The sequence below is a fragment of the Mangifera indica genome, chromosome 19, assembly GCF_011075055.1.
Source record: "Mangifera indica cultivar Alphonso chromosome 19, CATAS_Mindica_2.1, whole genome shotgun sequence".
NCBI classification, from domain to species: domain Eukaryota; kingdom Viridiplantae; phylum Streptophyta; class Magnoliopsida; order Sapindales; family Anacardiaceae; genus Mangifera; species Mangifera indica.
This window is the reverse complement of record NC_058155.1, coordinates 7,624,683-7,644,222: the sequence shown is the minus strand read 5'-3', so window position 1 is coordinate 7,644,222 and position 19,540 is coordinate 7,624,683. Positions and strand designations below refer to the sequence as shown.

The window sequence follows — 19,540 nt, the reverse complement described above, 5'->3', positions numbered from 1 at the left end:
TTTAACAATTGTCTATTCATTGACAGAGACAAAGAGATGATTGTTGGAGATGAGCCGTTATAATTGAATTGTCGTTGGAGAAGAAGAACAAAACTTAAGGATTTAAGAGAAAAAATGTTATTTTCTAAATTGGAAAAGTTAAAGTTCAGATAAAATATTAATTTTCAAAACTTAGGGGAAAAAGGGGATAAAATTTATATTTTTAGTAAAATAACAATTTTACCCTTGATTCTAACAGAAATTGAATGATGGGTAAGTGTATAGGCTTTTTAAAAGTTGATGGGTGTGAGTTAGGTTTTCACTATACCTTGGGTGAGAATAAGTCTTTTGACATTTTTTCTAATCGTCACCCACCGCCGTTACTACACTAACATACTTTCATGTTTCAATAAAATTTAAAGTTTTATATCAATAAAATTATATGTATCCACTTTCAATATACAAATAAATATATATTTAATATGCATCATCAAGTGATTAAAAGATTTTGAATTATTAATAAAGTAATATTCAAACACATAATAATATATCATATATATACTTATTTATATATATTAGGTTTGGATCCACTTACAACAGATTGACCCGGCCTATTTGTAATTAATTGTTAATGGATAGTTGGTAGGTAGCCATTGGATTCATATTTAAATGTCTCAAAATTGTTGCTTTCATTAGTTGTTGCAAGTTTTTATTCTCCTCCTCCTGTGCAGAACAAAAGCAGAACCACCAAAAAACACACCGAACTCTAGAGTTAGATTAACATAGTACAAAGGGTAAATTGGGCACACCCAAAATGATAAATTAATCACTGCCTTAAACCTATTTTCATCAATTAATTAGATTAATAAACTAAAGGTTAACTAATTAAAATGACATTAATTTGAGGGGTTATAATAAATAACCAACTCTTAAGGGATTATACATAATTACATATAAGACCAATAAATTAGGGTTTGACAAAATTATCCTATATATAAACTTATCTTAGAATTAGTTTTAACATTTCAAATCTCGTATATAGAATCTGTAACACATATCCAACTTTTCTTCAATTTTTCTCATTGATTTCGTGGATTTTTCTTGCTAAAATTGGGAGAAAGATTTAATAAATTGTTTATCTTCATCTTTTATAACATGGAATGTTGAGATTTACTACTTACCAACAAAAAATATTGAGATTTACTTGCCTTTATAATAAAAATTGAGATGGGTGTAAAATGTCCAAAACCCCCATTTTGGCAACTAATCATCTTAGCACCTATATTGCCAAAAATCATAAAACCCCCATTTTGGCAAACAAGGAGAATTATATTTCAAGGAGAAGGCAATCTTGGCATTATTAGGGGTTTTTTTTTGCTTATATGGTATAACTCATGGAAGGTTGATTAAAATTGTATCCACTCCCTAAATTGGTTAATTTATTTAATTTCTATTAATTGAATTTAATTTCGCACTATGACGAAAAAAGCATAGACCTTAAGATGGAAATAATTTTTATAATAAAACTATGTATACCTACTTTGGGTACATAAATGTATACACATTTATATGTGTCATCATGTGATTTGATGATTTTGAATTAAGAATAAAACAATAACCAATCATATGATGACACATATGAGTGTGTATATATTTATGTACCTAAAGTGGGTATATATAATATTGCTCTAATTTTTATAATCATGGAATTAAAAGATTGGGGCAACTAGCCCAATTGGGATTTTATGTGGGCTTTTTCGAAATCATAGCCCAGAAATTCATTACAAAATATCTCTGTCCCAATAGCATGTTCTGCTACCAATGTTTCAACGGCATATCATATTTTCTTTTGATTTTGAGAAATTATATGATATTTTATTTGTATTATGTATACTTAATTTTGATTACTTAATTGAATATTGAAATGATATAGTATTGTATCATATAATTAAATTATTTTAAGTTAAAATAAAAATAATATCAAACAGTATATTATTTAAATAATGCTAAATGACTATTTCTCATCTATGGTATTATGGTATAGTGTAATCCAGAACCAATATCCATTAACTTTTAAAATTTTAATTATGATTATGAGTAAAATTGTTATTTCAATAATATTATTAAAAAAATATATAATTCATTATTTTTCATCTCTAAATTTTAAAAAATAACAATTTTATCACTGATTAAAGTTTTCTCGTTTTGAAAAGTGGCAATCCCGCCCCCCTCCCCAACCCCTCAAAGCTTTTCCTCTCCTCTCTAGTGACATCTCTGACTACTGGTGACCTCCATGAAACTCTCTAACTCATCTCCAACCACCACCTTAGTTTAGATTCATCCTATCTAGATGAACTCAGACCAAGGTGGTGGCTAGAGATAGATTAGGGAGTTTTGTGGAGGTTGTCAGTGGTTGGAGATGTCGTTGGAGAAGAGTGGAAAGAAAAGCCTAGGTTTTTTTTTAGGGGGGGAGGTGCGACTTTTCAAAAGTGAAAAACCTTAACTAGGGGTGAAACTATAATGAATTATATATATTTTTTAATATCATTATTAAAATGATGATTTTATCCTTAAACTTAACTACAAATTTTAACAAAAATTGACTCATAAGTGGGACCTTAGGTTTTTGAAAATTAATAGATATCACTTTTGAATTATACTATACCTTTGGTGGGAAATAGTTATTTGGCCGTTTAATAACTAATTAAATACTTGAAATTGGGTAAGCTAACAAACTTTTTTATCATTTTACTTATTTATCTTAGATTGAGTGCCACCAAACCATTTGACAAGAGGAGCTTGCTTGCTTTGTGTTGCTCAATCAAGCAATAAAATAATTTATATAATTGTGTATGTAAAATAATGTATCATCGTATCATTAGAAAATTTAAATTTAAAAATAAAGTAATATATAATTATATTATAAAATATTATTATTTATACACAAAATTTGATACATTTTTTTGTGCAGATGGCCAGATAATGGGAATATTTATTAAAATAGTAATTTATTTTGTCTTGTATATATATATAACTATCTTTTTTTATATTATATAAATATAGTTATTTTTTAAATTGATCTTACCTTTGAAAGAAAAAGATTATGAGATTTGGGATTGACCAACTCATCCGACCAACTAATTTTTTAAAATAAATTGGTTGTCTAACTAATTTTTTAAAAATAAATTAGTTGGTTAGATACTTAGCTGATCGATCAACCATTCGGCTATCCACCTAACTAACCACTTGATCATTCTTCTTATTATCAAAATCATCAAAAATTTTCATATTTTTATTTTATTTTATCTTATATTTCAGTCTTAGTTAGGTGAGTAAATGAGTTTTATGTTTTGATTAAGTAAATTAATGTTTGATTGGATGAGCTTCGATTTAATGAATATAAAAACTAAAAATATTTTAAATATTTTTGTTTTAAATTATATATATAATTTAAAAAAAATTGATCCCCATGTAGCACTCGTCAATTGTGAGAGGATGGATTGCCTGCCAAGCCCACGATTCACGTTTTCTTTTGATTCCATAACAAGAGGTCAGCGAACACAATGAAATCCAACAAGTCCTCCAACTTCAATAGAAAATTATGTGCTTTTGGGGGGCCCCCCTAAACTTAACAATTAAAGTTGAATGAATGTACTTTTACGATCGCACCACCCATCACGTCTAGCCTCTATATTGACATTGTAGGACCATCTGTACTGGAATACTCTGGTCGGTCTTTTGATTTACGTGATTTGGACACTACTAGTGCTTCAATAATTTACTAATTTCTCTTTTGCGGATTTAAATCCAAAATATGATCGAATTTTTGGTTCATATGAATACTCTCAATCATTCAACCGATGTTATCAAGTTACATGGTAAAAATTTTCCTTGTCCAATAAAAAAAAATAATTATACAATGATAAGTTATTCAAGAAAAAAATAGACGATAATAAAATGCTTGAGATAAGAGATTTCGAAACCTCTCATATATGTATCATATCTCAGCCTTACTATACAGTCACTAAAGGCTCTCTCGTTAATAACATTAGGGTGTTTCTATCAAATCCTATCCAACAAATGACATTTCTTAAACTTACAATTGTCGCATAAGATGACAACTCACATAATAGTTTAAAAAATGTCTTTAATAAGATATGCAATTTAGGGTGTCCAACTGTAAGACTAATCTTAAGTGCCCACAAAAATATATATTGACATTTTTCAGTGAATATGGTTTAACACATTATAATAGATACGATCTTTCAACATATAAAATAAAACTATTTTTAAATAGAAACTATTTATCCATTGTCACTACATAGTGACCTTTCATTCAATTACAACGGGTGAGATAATTCGAGTTGTTGAGCCTAGAGATTAAAATGATAATCAATAGATATTATCTAAAGATGTAGTGTAAGCCTCCCAATGAGAAAGCACTATTCACTCAACGTTTTTGCATGTTGGTGTCATAACTTACTTTGATAGGCGACATAACTCAACTATCAAACTCTTTTGCATTACCACGCGAATGTCCTTCAAACTTTCTAAAGAAGGTGGTTGAGTGCAACCCAACAAATATCTTCCCAACATTCACAAGAGGCACCTCCCATTGAGAAGATACCATCTATTTAATGTTACTAAACAAAAAAAAAAAAAGGTTGGCCCCATAATGTTGACTTTGGATAAAGCACCGCAGCCCTCTTGTGGGCAACTCAATAAATTCAATCTTTCTCCATTTATGTGAGCATGGGAGACACATGATAGGAAAGTCCAGCACGTGACGTCCCACACAGGCTCAGATCCACCGACACTTGGCATGCTATAAATTAATGTGTTAACTCAGGACGGTAGCGATGGTGGAGGTGGAGGTGGAGGTGGAGGTGGAGGTGGAGGTGGAGATTGGCGACCACGCTCCACGTCCACTGGTGTTGGACCCGATTATTATAGAATATAACCTATCACATGCAATGTTACTGTGGGGGACCAGAATCATGTGCTGTTCCAAATTTCCAATTATTTAGTTAAATTATTCAAAATTCTTGAACCTTAATTTTTAATTTTATACCACAAAATGATAAAGAATATTTGTAATTATTATGTAAATATGTATTAAACTGTATGGGTTCTCATAGTAGGTAACGGCCACGTGGCCGTGTCATCTTGCAATGCATGTGTTAGGTTTGGCTTTAACGTGGGGCTCGCATTAATAAAGAGATGTTTAGTTTGAATAAAAAATAATTTAATTTAAATTTAATTTAAATAAAAATAATTTAATTTGAGTTTGATTCAAATTTAATTTAAATTTATGGCTTAATATATAATTTTGATTTATAATTTAAATTCATAATTTTTAATAAAAGGATATTATTTTATATAATAATAGATAAACTAATATCATTTTAATAATTATTTAACATAATCGAACTGAATCACAAATTAATATTAAACAATCTATCCATCTGGCTTATGAATTAGATTAAAATGAATTCTTTTTAATTCAAATTTAGTTTAATTTTAAAAACAAACTGAATTTTTGATTCAAAATTGACTTAAATTTAAATTAAACTAAATCGAAGCAAATTGGCTTTTATGCTTGAATTAATTTGGCTTAAATTTATCCATATATCAACGCCTTATGTAAGGACAAAGAAACTTATAATGAAAACAATTTATTTCAGGGTTATTTAGCACCCCTAAACTCTCCCATCAACTTTGAAAACTACATGATACACCCCTGCTAGTTCCTTCGAATTGTTAAAATGGATGAAAAGGAGGGTAAAAAAGACATTTTATCAAAAAAAGGAAAGAGAAATTATAATAATAAAATATAGAATAAGGGAATTTTAATAATTAAAAATTAAAAAGTACACTAAGGAAGTATGAGATTTTTTTTAAAGAATATATCTGTAAAATCCTAGATAAAAAAATCCAGCGACGACAAAAATTAGATGTAAATATATATAATTTCTATAACTATTTTTAAAAATAACAAAATAATGAATTATTTTTAAAAAAATTGAAAAGATTGTAGTGTTTTGACTTGTAGCCAAAGTAGGTATGACAACAGATAGGAGCAAAATCAAAAACCCTATTTTTTATTTCTATAAGAAATATTAATCCTTATCTTTGTTATAGGGATGATAAGGACTTTCTATCTCTTAACCGTAGGGAAAATCCCCTCTATGTTTTTATACTTATAGAAAAAAATCCTCTCTCGTACCTTTTAAACACAATATAAATATATTAAATAGTAAAATTAATTAAAATTAAAATCAAATCACAATTTCAAATGTCACAAATTACATATACTAATCATAGCAAAAAAATATAAATAAATTTGAAAAACATGAATAATTTAAAATCATAAAAATATATCAGTATTTTAAACAAATATATTAATATAAAAGAGATGGGGATGAGGCAAACCAAGAAGGGGATATATGTATCCCTGTTCTTGGTTGCAGGGATATTTTTTATTCTCATTCTTATTCTTTTCTTTATTTTTATCAAATAATTTTTTTCCTATTAGGGTTGAGGTGGACTAGAAACCATAAATTTGAACTTAAATTGTTATCTCTAATTTAAATTAACCAAAATGTTACTATTATATTATCATGGTTGTGATTTAAGACTGCAGTGATAACCACCATATCTTGGCGATGATCTAGGGTTACGATCACAAACCATCAAATCGTGGTCATGATTTGGGGTAACAATAACAACTATACACTAGATTATGGTCGTGATCTTGTGTAGCAATCGTAGCCAACAGATCTACGATCTGAAATATTTTTCATATTTTAAGTTTTAAATATCATATATTTTTTAAAAGCAAATAAAACACTTTTTTGTACTGAATTATACCCTATACTTATTTTAGAGACTAAACTTTATTTTTTCATTGAAAATACTAAATTTTTAATTTTCCTATTAAAAATATCAAACTTATATCCTATTACACAAATACACATCTAATCTCTAGTATTATTAAAAATTAATAACATTTATTTTTGTTTTAATTCATAAATGATGACATCGACAATTTAAGCGCTAACATGGATAATGGCAATCTACAAAAATCACAAATTAATCCTTTTCCCCAAATTCATACTAATGTTTATTGAAATTAATTTTGCATCCTTTTATTTTTAAATGTATTATGTTCATTTAAGCTAAATAAATTATTTTTTAACTATTGTTCATCTTCGTTGAGCCCATATAATAAAAAAACCTCAAACTAAAATCAATACTATAAAAAACAAAATAACAAAAGAATTTTGATTGGATTTTGTTTATTTAGGCTCAATTTTGTTTATTTTAGTTGCACTTTGTGGTTTTTGTAATAATAAATTTGTATTTTGTTTATTCGATGCTCTCTCTCTTCAACCACAAAGTCAATGCTCTCTCTCTGATTTGATCATATTTTGAGATGAAAGAGAAGATAAATCAGCTCTCTTTCATCTCACGATTTAGTCAGATTCAAAAAGAGAGAGCGTCGATAGAGAGAAAAAAACATCAATAGAAAATATGGATTGTCTGCTAGAGTCTAATCGCTGGAAAAAGAAGAAATAGATTGAAACTTTGGAGAGAAATTATAAATTTTTAAAATTTAGATTAAAAAAATTGTGAGTTTTTAAAACTGTTATGAAGAATGAGTTAAAATTTTATTTTTTTAAATATTATTAGTTAAATGACAATTATACTCTTAGATTTAATAAAGAGAAATTATAATAAATGACCAAAATTAAGGGGGTTTAAGTGAAATTGCCCAAAACAATAAGGTTTAAACAAAAATGCCCAATTTTTGTGAAATGACGAAACTGCCCCTGTATATAAACAAAGAATTCCCCGGTAATTTTCTACGGTTTCATTGTGCAAATTCAAATAAAATCACCCTTCCTATGGTGAAAGAGATTTCTATCGATTTTCGTGTTTTTCGACAACTGAAAATGACAAATAAGGATAGTACATCATCCCACATCTTGTTTGAATCAATTTATTGTTAGGATTATTGAGATTTGAGGGAGATTTTGAGGTTTGAATGTTTAGGGTTTCGATTTTGAATAATGCATAAAATGTTTTGATTCTTGGTTATTTTGCTTGAATTTCTTGAGGGGTTTTGTGTCGTTGGATGTGTAGATTTGATTTGTGTTGAAATTAGAGGCTGAAATGACAATTTTTGGTCGAAAAAAGGATTAGATCTGCCGACGCTGCGTAATCTTCCACGAGCGCCAGTGGGGTGGGGGGGAAATTTAACATTTTCAAAATTCTAGGGGGAGGGAGAACAGGGGGAGATCCACGACGGTTCGTGTGAAATTTTACACTAAACCGTGGGTTGGGTGGAAATTAACTTTTTTAAAACTATAAAATCTATATGAGACAGACTTTGAACGACCATAACTTTTGATCCAGGAGGAGTTATGGGTCCTGTCATATATCAACACGAAGCTCATTTCGAGTTCTATAATGAAAACCCACTTTGCTGGTTTCACCAAATTTGGACGCCAAAATAAAACTATTTCAATGTGTAGTATGCAGTTTTTTTGTTTTATCAAATTTAAGATTTTCGATTTTTATGATTTTGAGTTTGTTTGTGACCGGGTTAGACTTTTTTCATATGTAATTTTCAAATTTGATATTTGTAATTGCGATGTGCTTTTTTAGACACGTTTTACAATGTAATTACGAAATTTTTGATCGATTTTTTTGTTTTCTAATTCATAAGCTATTTGAATGTGTAGTTTTCGAAATTCAGATACGTTTTTTAGATTTTTGAGTAATTTTTTGATTATTGATATTCTAGAGTATTTCAATATATCTATTTATTTATAACATGTTATTTTCAATGTAGTTTTCATGAATTGATTTTTTTCGATTCGAATTCATAAATACGAGTTTCTTTTTTTTGAACGAATCCGTAGTAATTGATATTAAATAAAAATGAGAGTGAAAATGAGTTTTTAAGTGATATAAAAAATGTATGTAATGAGAATGAGAGTGAGAGAGTTTATATTAATGTGATAAAGGGTAATTTTGGTATTTAAAAAAAAATAGGGCATTTTTACTTATGGATAGAGAATTTGGGTATTTTTGCTTAGAAATAGTAAAATTTGATATTTTTGCTTAATAAAGAGGTAATTTGATCATTTATTATAGTTTCTCTTTAATAAATTTTATTAGTTTTAACCGTTACCTTATGAATATTTTAATTTTCAAAATATAACAGAAAAAAAAATTGACAATGAACTAAATCAGGGAGAAAATAAGTTTTTTGGCCTATCTTTAATTGTTATTATCTCTCTTAAAAAATAATAATTTTAACTTTAAATTACAGTGCACATAGCAAATAACCTAAATTTTACTGCTTAAAATAGCCGGTTCACAAAAGAACTGAGGGAGAATTTTGTGATTGCTGAGGTCTCAACTGGAGGTCAACATCCAAATAAAACGACTCAAAATTAAATAATGGTAAGGTTGGTGCATGTGCATCATGAGTCACGACACCAATCTTAAGGATATTATTAACAAGTGATAATAGGTTTATAAATATATTTTATTAATTTATTTATTAATAAAAGTATTTGTATTTATTTTAAATAAATACATATTTATATAAATAATTATATGATTAAATAATTTTAAATTAAAATTAATATAATATATAATCACGTGATATTATGTATAAATATTATTAATTTATATATTTATAATGAGTGTATATCTATTTATATAAATTAATACTAATATATAATTTAATAATTTTAAAATAAAAAAATAAAGCCAAGGTTCATAATGATAAATGATACTTTCTCTACGTATAATTTAGACTTCAAAACAAAATAATTAGAAATTTAGAAAATATAGACAAGTAAAATATCCCAATTTTTTTAATAATTTAAATTATCGTCTTAAATACTGGTCCCACGACACCCTCCGTCCCATCACGACGATTAGCGGCTTCTAAACTTGCACTTTAAAGGGAAATTTTAAAAATTAGTCAAAATTAAGGGGGTCTAAGCGAAATTGCCCAAAATATTTAGGTTTAAGCAAAAATGCCCAGGTTTTGTGAAATGACGAAACTGCCCCCATATATAAACTCAGCAAATTTCATTCCTTCCCACGTTAATGTTACTGTTTAAATTCAAAGAAAATTCAAAATTTCCAACTCTCCCACGTTCATCCGGATTTCCACCGATTTTCTTGGTTTCCGACAACCGGAAATGGCAAATAAGATTAGTATATCTCCCGTAATCTTGTTTTAATCAAGTTATTGCTCATATTATTGAGATTTGATTGAGAATTTACGATTTGAAATTTTAGGGTTTCGAATTAAACAATGCTTAAAATGTTATGATTCTTGGTTGTTTTGGTTAAATTGATTGAGGGGTTTTATGTTATACAACGTGTAGATTTGATTTATGCGAAAATCGGAGGCCGAAACAACAAAATTTTGGCCGAAAATGGCTGCCGAAGTGATCGGCAGTCCGACGTGGGAACAGTGTTTCCCACGTCAAGCACTTCATCCCACGTTCAACAGATTTTAGGGGGGCTAAATTAGCTTTTTTAAAGTATTGGGGTGTCGGGGGAAAGTCTATAGCCCACGTCGGGTTTTTTTGAAATTGGTCACATAAACGTGAGTTTGGCGAAATTACGAAACAGCCCCTGTATATAAACACAACCAATATTTTCTTATTTCTCACGTTAAACACAGCCAAAACTCACGTCACCACGTTCATCCCACGTTCGATCAGATTCCGGCGATTTTCTTGGTTTCCGGCAACCGGAAATGGCAAATAAGATTAGTATATCTCCCGTAATCTTGTTTGAATCAAGTTATTGCTCATATTATTGAGATTTGATTGAGAATTTGCGATTTGAAATTTTAGGGTTTCGATGTGAACAATGCTTAAAATGTTATGATTTTTGGTTGTTTTGGTTGAATTGATTGAGGGGTTTTATGTTATACAACGTGTAGATTTGATTTATGTAGAAATCGGAGGCCGAAACAACCAAATTTTGGCTGAAAATGGCTGCCGAAGTGATCGGCAGTCCGACGTGGGAACAGTGTTTCCCACGTCAAGTGCGTTCGCTCACGTTCTAAGCAAATTTTGGGGGTGTAACTTAGCTTTTTTAAAATATTGGGAAGCCAGGGAGATTCCTTAGAACAGAGCGGGTTTTTCGGAAATTTTTTTTATAACAGTGGACCTTTTTAGAATAGAAATTTTCATGAGGGGGTAAATTGAGAATTTTTTTATCTAGGGTTTTTGATAGGGTAGTTTTCAAATTTTATATCCGTTTTTTCTGTTCTATGGTTTTTCAACTTTTAGAATTCGAATTTCATTTCCGTTTTTTCAAATTTCACCGTTTTACGAGATATCGACTCGTATTTTTCAGATTTCTGAAAGATTTTTCGATTGTTGCTATTCTAGCGTATTTCAAACTTTTAGAATTCGAATTTTAGTTCCGTTTTTTCAGATTTCACCGTTTTACGAGATATCGACTCGTATTTTTCAGATTTCTGAAGGATTTTTCGTTTGTTGCCATTCTAAGGTTTTTCAACTTTTAGAATTCGAATTTCAGTTTCGTTTTTTCGGATTTCACCGTTTTACGAGATATCGACTCGTATTTTTCAGATTTCCGAAGGATTTTTCATTTGTTGCCATTCTAGGGTTTTTCAACTTTTAGAATTTGAATTTCAGTTCCGTTTTTTCGGATTTCACCGTTTTACGAGATATCGACTCGTATTTTTCAGATTTCTGAAGGATTTTTCATTTGTTGCCATTCTAGGGTTTTTCAACTTTTAGAATTTGAATTTCAGTTCCGTTTTTTCGGATTTCACCGTTTTACGAGATATCGACTCGTATTTTTCAGATTTCCGAAGGATTTTTCGTTTGTTGCCATTCTAGGGTTTTTAAACTTTTAGAATTTGAATTTCAGTTCCGTTTTTTCGAATTTCACCGTTTTATTATATATCGACTCGTATTTTTCAGATTTCTGAAGGATTTTTTGATTGTTGCCATTCTAGGGTTTTTCAACTTTTACAATTCGAATTTCAGTTCCTTTTTTTTGAATTTTACTGTTTTACGATACATCAACTCGTATTTTTCAGATTTCCGAAGGATTTTTTGATTGTTGCCATTCTAGCGTTTTTAAACTTTAAGAATTCGAATTTCAATTCTATTTTTTCGAATTTTACCGTTTACGAGATATGGCTTGTATTTTCCTGATTTCTGAAGGATTTTTTGATTGTTGTCATTCTAGGGTTTTTAAACTTTTAGAATTCGAATTTCAATTCCGTTTTTTCGAATTTCACTGTTATCAGGCAGTTAAATCTTGTTTTTTAAAGTTTCTCATTTCCTTTTTGATTACTTGATATTTTTCATCTTTTTATGTTTTTTCCATGTCTAACGAATTTTTTAAATTGTTTCAGGATATTTCTCGCAAAAGAAGACGGGTTGACAGTGAGTTGGGAATCCCCAACGAGTCCAGACACATCCGGGCAGAGGCGATATGTCGTGCACAGCGTGCCGCATTATCTCGAATTACTGCTACATTGACCCCAGATCAGCTACGACTATTTGAGAGGACATGTTTCGGGTATCTTCTGGGAGGACTCCACGACGTGATCCCTTCACTTTGCATCGAGTGTCGGATGTCCTTCAGTAGGGCTTGGGCTCCGGTGACTGTGGCATGTTTATGTTACGATTTTTTGAGTGTTTGGCGTTGTCACGGAACTACGTTTTTTCCCGAGAGTCGTCTACCTCTATGCGTCGATGATTAGCGGCGTAGTTGTATTTTCACTATATCGATTAGCTCACAGATGTATATTTATCGTTATTCCTATGTTTAGATGTATATATTTATTGTATGTGCATATGTGTATGATATACTTTATTTGTGGTTATATATGGATGTGTATCGTATTTGATTTCATTTTTTAAATAATCTTATCATGAAAAAACAATAAAAACGTATGATTACTCAAACATTTACACACTTGAAACAATTAGAGAAAATAAAGTAATACTGAAATAACTCATACGAAACACTAAATTTATTATATCAAATGACAATACAATTACACATTTGAAACAATAATAAAAATACATCGATTACATAAAACTGAAGTACAACAATGAAGAATCATATAACAAACAAAATTGAGTATAAGCATGTCAAGATCTCGTTCCTTTGCCTTTTGTATGTGAACGTTGGGGGGCAGAGCTCGGGACCGGTGCTAGGGATTTACATTGGGTTCGTGTATGCCCCGGTTCATGGCAACGACTGCAAATCCTCGGTGTAACAATTTCTCCTTGCAATGGACGTCGATTTCTATTGGATGGATGACCTGGACGACGACTATCGAGGACGGGGGGCAATATAACTCTGTCTTCTGGTGAGTGTAACCAATCACATTGATTTCTAAGAGGATTGATCGGTTCCTGATATATTGCACGATAAATGTCAGTGTGGAAGAATGGATGAACCCATGCGTGCACATTCGTCAGTCTCATATGTCGTGCAACGGCAATGGCATGCTTGCACGGAATACGTGAAAGCTGAAACTTTCTACACGTGCAAGACATGTCACCAAAGTCCAAAATACCCATGAATCCACCAAATCCAACAATCCTTCAAAAATCTGGAAAATACAAGTCCATATCTAGTAAAACGATGAAATTCGAAAAAATAAAATTGAAATTCGAATTCTAAAAGTTGAAAAACCCTAGAATGGCAACAAACGGAAAATCCTTCGGACATTTGAAAAATACGAGTCGATATCTCGTAAAACGATGAAATCCAAAAAAACGGAACTGAAATCTGAATTCTAAAAGTTGAAAAACCCTAGAATGGAAACAATCAAAAAATTCTTCAGAAATCTGAAAAATACGAGTCGATATCTCGTAAAACGGTGAAATCCGAAAAAACAGAACTGAAATTCAAATTCTAAAAGTTGAAAAACCCTAGAATGACAACAAACGGAAAATCCTTCGGAAATCTGAAAAATACGAGTCGATATCTCGTCAAACGGTGAAATTCGAAAAAACTGAACTCAAATTCGAATTCTAAAAGTTGAAAAACCCTAAAATGGCAACAAACGAAAAATCCTTCGAAAATCTGAAAAATACGAGTCGATATCTCGTAAAACGATAAAATCCGAAAAAACGAAACTGAAATTCGAATTCTAAAAGTTGAAAAACCCTAGAATGACAACAAACGGAAAATCCTTCAGAAATCTGAAAATTACCAGTCGATATATCGTAAAACGGTGAAATTCGAAAAAACGGAACTGAAATTCGAATTCTAAAAGTTGAAAAATGAAAATGCCTTTACAATGTAAAATATCCATAAACCCCTCATATTTATCTAAAATTATTAACCCCATAATGAGTGAGGGGAGTTATATAAATGAAGGGAAGGGTAATTTTGACATTTTAGAAAAAGTTTGAAATAAATAAATAAATATCAAAATGCCTTTATAATGTAAAATATCTAAAAACCCCTCATATTTATCAAAAATTAATTAAAACCCCATAGTAAGTGGGAGAGTTATATAAATATGAGGGGAAGGGTAGTTTTGGTATTAAAAAAAGTCATAGGCTTTTTTTTTTTGAAACAGTGATTTTGGGCATTTTGACTTGAAAATAGTGATTTTGGGTATTTTTGCTTAATGGGAGGGCATTTTGGCCATTTTTTAAAATTTCCCCACTTTAAACAACACTCAGTCTCTACTCTACTTTTGAGTGTAGCGTGAAATCTCCTCTCCCTCCCTTTCTATTTTTGCTCTGGTTGGTTGGCTAGCTTCAAAACAAAACAACCTCACGACGGTTGGGCCATGAGAGAAACACACTCTCTGTCTCTCCCAACGCAGCTTACAGTTAACATTTATATAGCCTTAGAATGATCTTCTGTTTCGGGTAACAAAACGACAACAAATTCCACCTCACTTTGCAGTAATGAAGATGGTGCATCAAGCTGGTGTGGTCGGAGAAGCGGCTGGCGTGGCGAGTTCGACTGGTGGCGGGACGGTGGTGGTGGGTGTGAAGTTGGACGCGCATAGCAGAGAGTTGTTGACGTGGGCTCTGGTCAAAGTTGCGCTGCCAGGTGATACAGTGATAGCTCTTCATGTTCTTGGTAACAATGGTAAGTGTACGTGATTTATTAAGTCGGGGTTTCCTTTTTTTTTTTTTTTTGGTTTTTTGGATGGTTTTAATGGTTATGTGATATGGTTTGTGCGTAGAAATTGTAGATCGTGATGGGAAGTCTTCGCTTTTGTCACTCGTTAAAACTTTTGACTCTGTTCTTGCCGTATATGAAGGTTTCTGCAACTTGAAACAGGTTTGATCTCTTTTAGTATCTCTTAATTAAAACTTTCTTTTTCGTCCTTGATATCTGCCGGGTTGTTGAGAAAAAGAAGGATTTTTGGAAGAAATTTTCAGTCTTTAAGCTTCCATAAATAGAAAGTTAAGTCCAGTTAGTAAATTTATGGAGGCTTTAATTGTTTGAAGATGGAGTTTTTATTGTTTCTTTTATGTTTACTGCGGTACTTTCTTGAATAGAAATGAAAACTCGTTATTTATTGCAATGTAAATGTTGCAGGTGGATCTGAAGCTTAAAATATGCAGAGGAACATCAATTCGGAAAATTTTAGTTAAAGAAACAAATTCTTGTTCTGCATCGAAGGTTATAGTAGGAACTGCGAGGAATTACCATACAATCCGATCATCAACATCTGTGGCTAAATATTGTGCTAAGAAACTGTCAAAGGAAATTACAGTTCTTGCGGTTAACAATGGGAAAGTTATTTACCAAAGAGAAGGCCTTCCATCAGCGGCTGCTGAAACACAAGGTCTTGCTTTTTATTTTTTTTGTCTTCTGGGAGGTGCATGAATTTTTGTAGTTTTATTGAAAATATTTGTATTGCAGGAACTGAAGATAATGGCCGCAATTGCATGCTTGATGTAATACACCGGTCAATTTCATTGACTAAGCATGCTGGACGACTGAAAAATTCTCAAGTTGTGACTGATGATGCCCCTAATTCAGCACATAAATCTGTTAATGATACTGGTTCTATGATGAATTTGGAAAGGGCGTTAGTGAAAGCTGGTTCAGATTGTTTAGAGAGTGCTGGGAAACAAAAGTGCCCTATTTGTGGACCGGCTAAAGTATTGCCAGAGGATTCTTATAAACCATGTGAAGAAGATTTGTGTGGCAATGGCGGTGATTGTGAAGGTGAATCTTTGGCTATAGTGCCTGTTCAGAAGGCAGAGTCACCTTCAGCTTCTATAACTTTATTGATCAGGCAATTGCCCGAAGCCAGGCCTGGATGGCCATTGCTTCGTCAAACAGTGTTAACAGAGAAACAAGCTCCAGGTAGGTCTTCGTTGGAAAATATCTCTGTTGTTCAATGGGCGTTGCGGTTGCCCTCGAGGCAACCTGCACTTGTTACAGATTCAGATCATAAACAAACTAACAAAAATTCAACAAAACTGCCGAATGAATTGGAGGGTCTACATGAGAAATACTCTGCTACTTGCAGACCTTTTAAGTATCAGGAACTCCTCTCTGCAACATCTAATTTCTTGGCTGGTATGTTTGGATCCTCAAACTACTGTTTAGAGTTTATGTTTGTCCATTTTGTGGGACCTTTTAGTTCCAAAATATTCATTGTTGATTCCAGAGAATTTGATCGGAAAAGGAGGGAGCAGTCAGGTTTATAAAGGTTGCCTTCCTGATGGCAAGGAACTTGCTGTGAAAATCCTGAAGTCATCCGAAGATGTGCTGAAAGAGTTCATTTTGGAAATCGATATTATCACTACATTACATCATAAGAATATCATTTCCCTTTCCGGGTTCTGTTTCGAAGAGAATAATCTTCTCTTGGTTTATGATTTTCTATCTAGAGGAAGCCTGGAAGAAAACCTTCATGGTATGTGAACTCATAATTTTTCTTTAGGCTGATTCTGCATATAGTTTTCAATTTTGTTTACATCTTCCTCATGCTTACTCATTTAGGTAACAAGATAGATCCACATTTATTTGGATGGAGTGAGAGGTATAAGGTGGCTGTGGGGGTGGCTGAGGCCTTGGATTATCTCCACAGTGGTAGTGCTCAACATGTCATTCACAGGGATGTTAAATCATCAAACATACTACTGTCAGATGATTTTGAGCCACAGGTCTCTTTCAAATTTACATTTTAAATGTGAAAAGTGCTTAAAAATATAACTGGTTCATAACTGTTCATGCTTTTCTATTTTGTTTTTCTTAGCTATCTGATTTTGGACTTGCCAAATGGGCATCGACCTCTGCATCACATATAACCTGCAAAGATGTTTCGGGAACCTTTGGGTACATGATTCGCGCCCAAGTCTTGTTCATTTGATTTGTATCAAAGAAAGATACAATACTTTTATTACCATTTAGTTCTGAACATTACTAGAAAATTTGGAAATTTGCTGCAGTTACCTGGCCCCTGAATACTTCATGTATGGCAAAGTAAATGACAGTGTTGATGTCTATGCATTTGGAGTTGTACTCCTCGAGCTTCTCTCAGGCAGAAAGCCGATAAGCAATGACTATCCCAAAGGCCAAAAGAGTTTAGTCATCTGGGTATGTATTCTGAACTCATTACTGAATTTTGGCCATTTGGTTTTGAATTTTAATGAACAAATGAAACTTCTTGTCTAGGCAAAGCCAATTCTATACAGTGGGAAGATTACACAACTGTTAGATCCAACCTTGGGCAGTAATTATGATCATGACCAGATGGAGAGGATGGCTTTAGCAGCAGTTCTATGTATCAGGCGTGCTGCGCGAGCGAGGCCCAAAATGAGTCTTGTAAATAATCTTTTATAGCTGCTATGCTTTATCCCTTATTTAACGGGGAAGTTGTTTAAATGTTATGAACTTTGCTCTTATTTATCCCAGGTTCTGAAGCTCCTCCAAGGTGATACTGATGTAACAAAGTGGGCAAGACTACAAATCAATGCTTCGGAAGAATTTGAAATGCTTGACGATGAAGCCTGCCCGCGTTTAAACCTTCAATCACATCTTAACCTTGCGCTGCTTGATGTGGAGGATGATTCATTCTCCATGAGCAGCATTGAGCAAAGTGTATCAGTAGAGGACTACTTGCAAGGCAGGTGGAGCCGCTCATCAAGCTTTGACTAACCACATTACTGGCAATAACAATTGCAAAGAATAAACTGTTCACATATGCGATGCTTTTGTACATTCTTTTTGTTCCATTCCAACTCTGAGTTAGGGCTTTGCTTCTCTCTGGATTGCTTACCAATTAGGCGATGGATGCGAGGTTGTTTTGCTGGTGTGCCCTCCTCCTTCCCCATAATTGTTGATCTCAATTGATCAAGAGTGTGGTATAAGTTGTAACAATGGAATATCATTCATATGGATTTTATGTTTGTCCATATCATATATAATTTTTCAATAACACACAAGTATATGATAATACATCATATACATATTCAAATGTGCATACCCATAGCATCGCTCATAACTTTATGCCTAACAACAAGCAAATACATACAAGTCAATGACTCAGTCATGATCCAAGTCATTGTCATCTCTCAACTGGCTGCTATTATTGTGCAACTGGTCCTCCATAGGCATTGTTTAAGATTCCCTTTCCCTGCTTTAATCAACATCCTTTCTGGTCATCATGTTCTACCAAACAAATTGTTTTCTTTGTTGAAGCCATTAGCATCGCCCAAAACAACGCACAATCCCACTAACTACTAAAGTGGAATTCTGATAGTAACAATTGACCGGGTCTCTTCCACCCACCATTGTCTCAAAAACCCATTACTATAACATTGAATCGATCACCAGTGCCTCTTCATCCTGGTGGGTATCATCATAAACAATCCATTTTTACTTTTAGATAGTGCTCATGGATATGGGCCGGTTATATCATAGTCCATGGGCTAGTTCAAGATGGATCTGGCAAACTTTGTGGCTTGAATTTCAACTCGATTATGTGAAGCTCACCTTGGTTATTTAGATAACGTCTTATTCATATAATCCTCTACCACAAGAAAAAAAAAATATATATATATAAATTATTATTATATTTAATAAAACAATAATTTTATTTTTTCATAATAAATTTAAGGCAAAGAAATCTATTTTCATTAAAAAATTACTTCTTCTTAAATTTTTATCTGTCAATTTAAAAATAATTAAATATCTATTTATTTATTAAATTTTAATAATAATAATAATAAAAAAATCATTATTTTGAGATTTTATTTAAAAATAATAATTTTAAAATTAAATTAAAGAAACAATTATTAATTTTTAAAATAAAAGTAAAAATAAAAAATATTTTTTAAAATAAAATTGTAAAATAATAATATTATCCTTAATAATATCAATAAAGTTTATGAATATTTAATTTATTTAATTTTTTTAAAATTACATACGGTGGAGTATGTCCTTCCGCCTAAATTTAATTATGAGTAGGAAAATGTAATTAATTTAATATATAAATAGGAACGACAGGCGTAAAGTAGTTGAGTAAACGACCTTC

The 19,540-nt window shown here is 31.6% G+C and overlaps 1 protein-coding gene across 1 annotated transcript; it reads left to right on the top strand.

The window, feature by feature from the left end:
- The first annotated feature begins 14,727 nt into the window (after positions 1 to 14,727).
- LOC123202946 (probable receptor-like serine/threonine-protein kinase At5g57670) lies at positions 14,728 to 18,419 on the top strand. The gene is made up of 10 exons (XM_044619094.1): positions 14,728 to 15,129; positions 15,227 to 15,324; positions 15,586 to 15,835; positions 15,913 to 16,578; positions 16,670 to 16,918; positions 17,005 to 17,168; positions 17,261 to 17,340; positions 17,454 to 17,601; positions 17,680 to 17,829; positions 17,920 to 18,419. Exons 1-10 carry the CDS (start codon positions 14,943 to 14,945, stop codon positions 18,160 to 18,162), a joined length of 2,235 nt encoding a protein of 744 aa, XP_044475029.1. The 5' UTR covers positions 14,728 to 14,942; the 3' UTR covers positions 18,163 to 18,419.
- The last annotated feature ends 1,121 nt before the right edge of the window (positions 18,420 to 19,540 follow it).

Coding starts and splice junctions, on each gene's coding strand:
- LOC123202946 (XM_044619094.1), top strand. CDS start 14,943: ATGAAGATGGTGCATCAAGCTGGTGTGGTCGGAGAAGCGGCTGGCGTG. Junction 15,325..15,585: donor GTTTCTGCAACTTGAAACAG/GTTTGATCTCTT, acceptor TAAATGTTGCAG/GTGGATCTGAAGCTTAAAAT. Junction 16,919..17,004: donor CCTGGAAGAAAACCTTCATG/GTATGTGAACTC, acceptor TTACTCATTTAG/GTAACAAGATAGATCCACAT.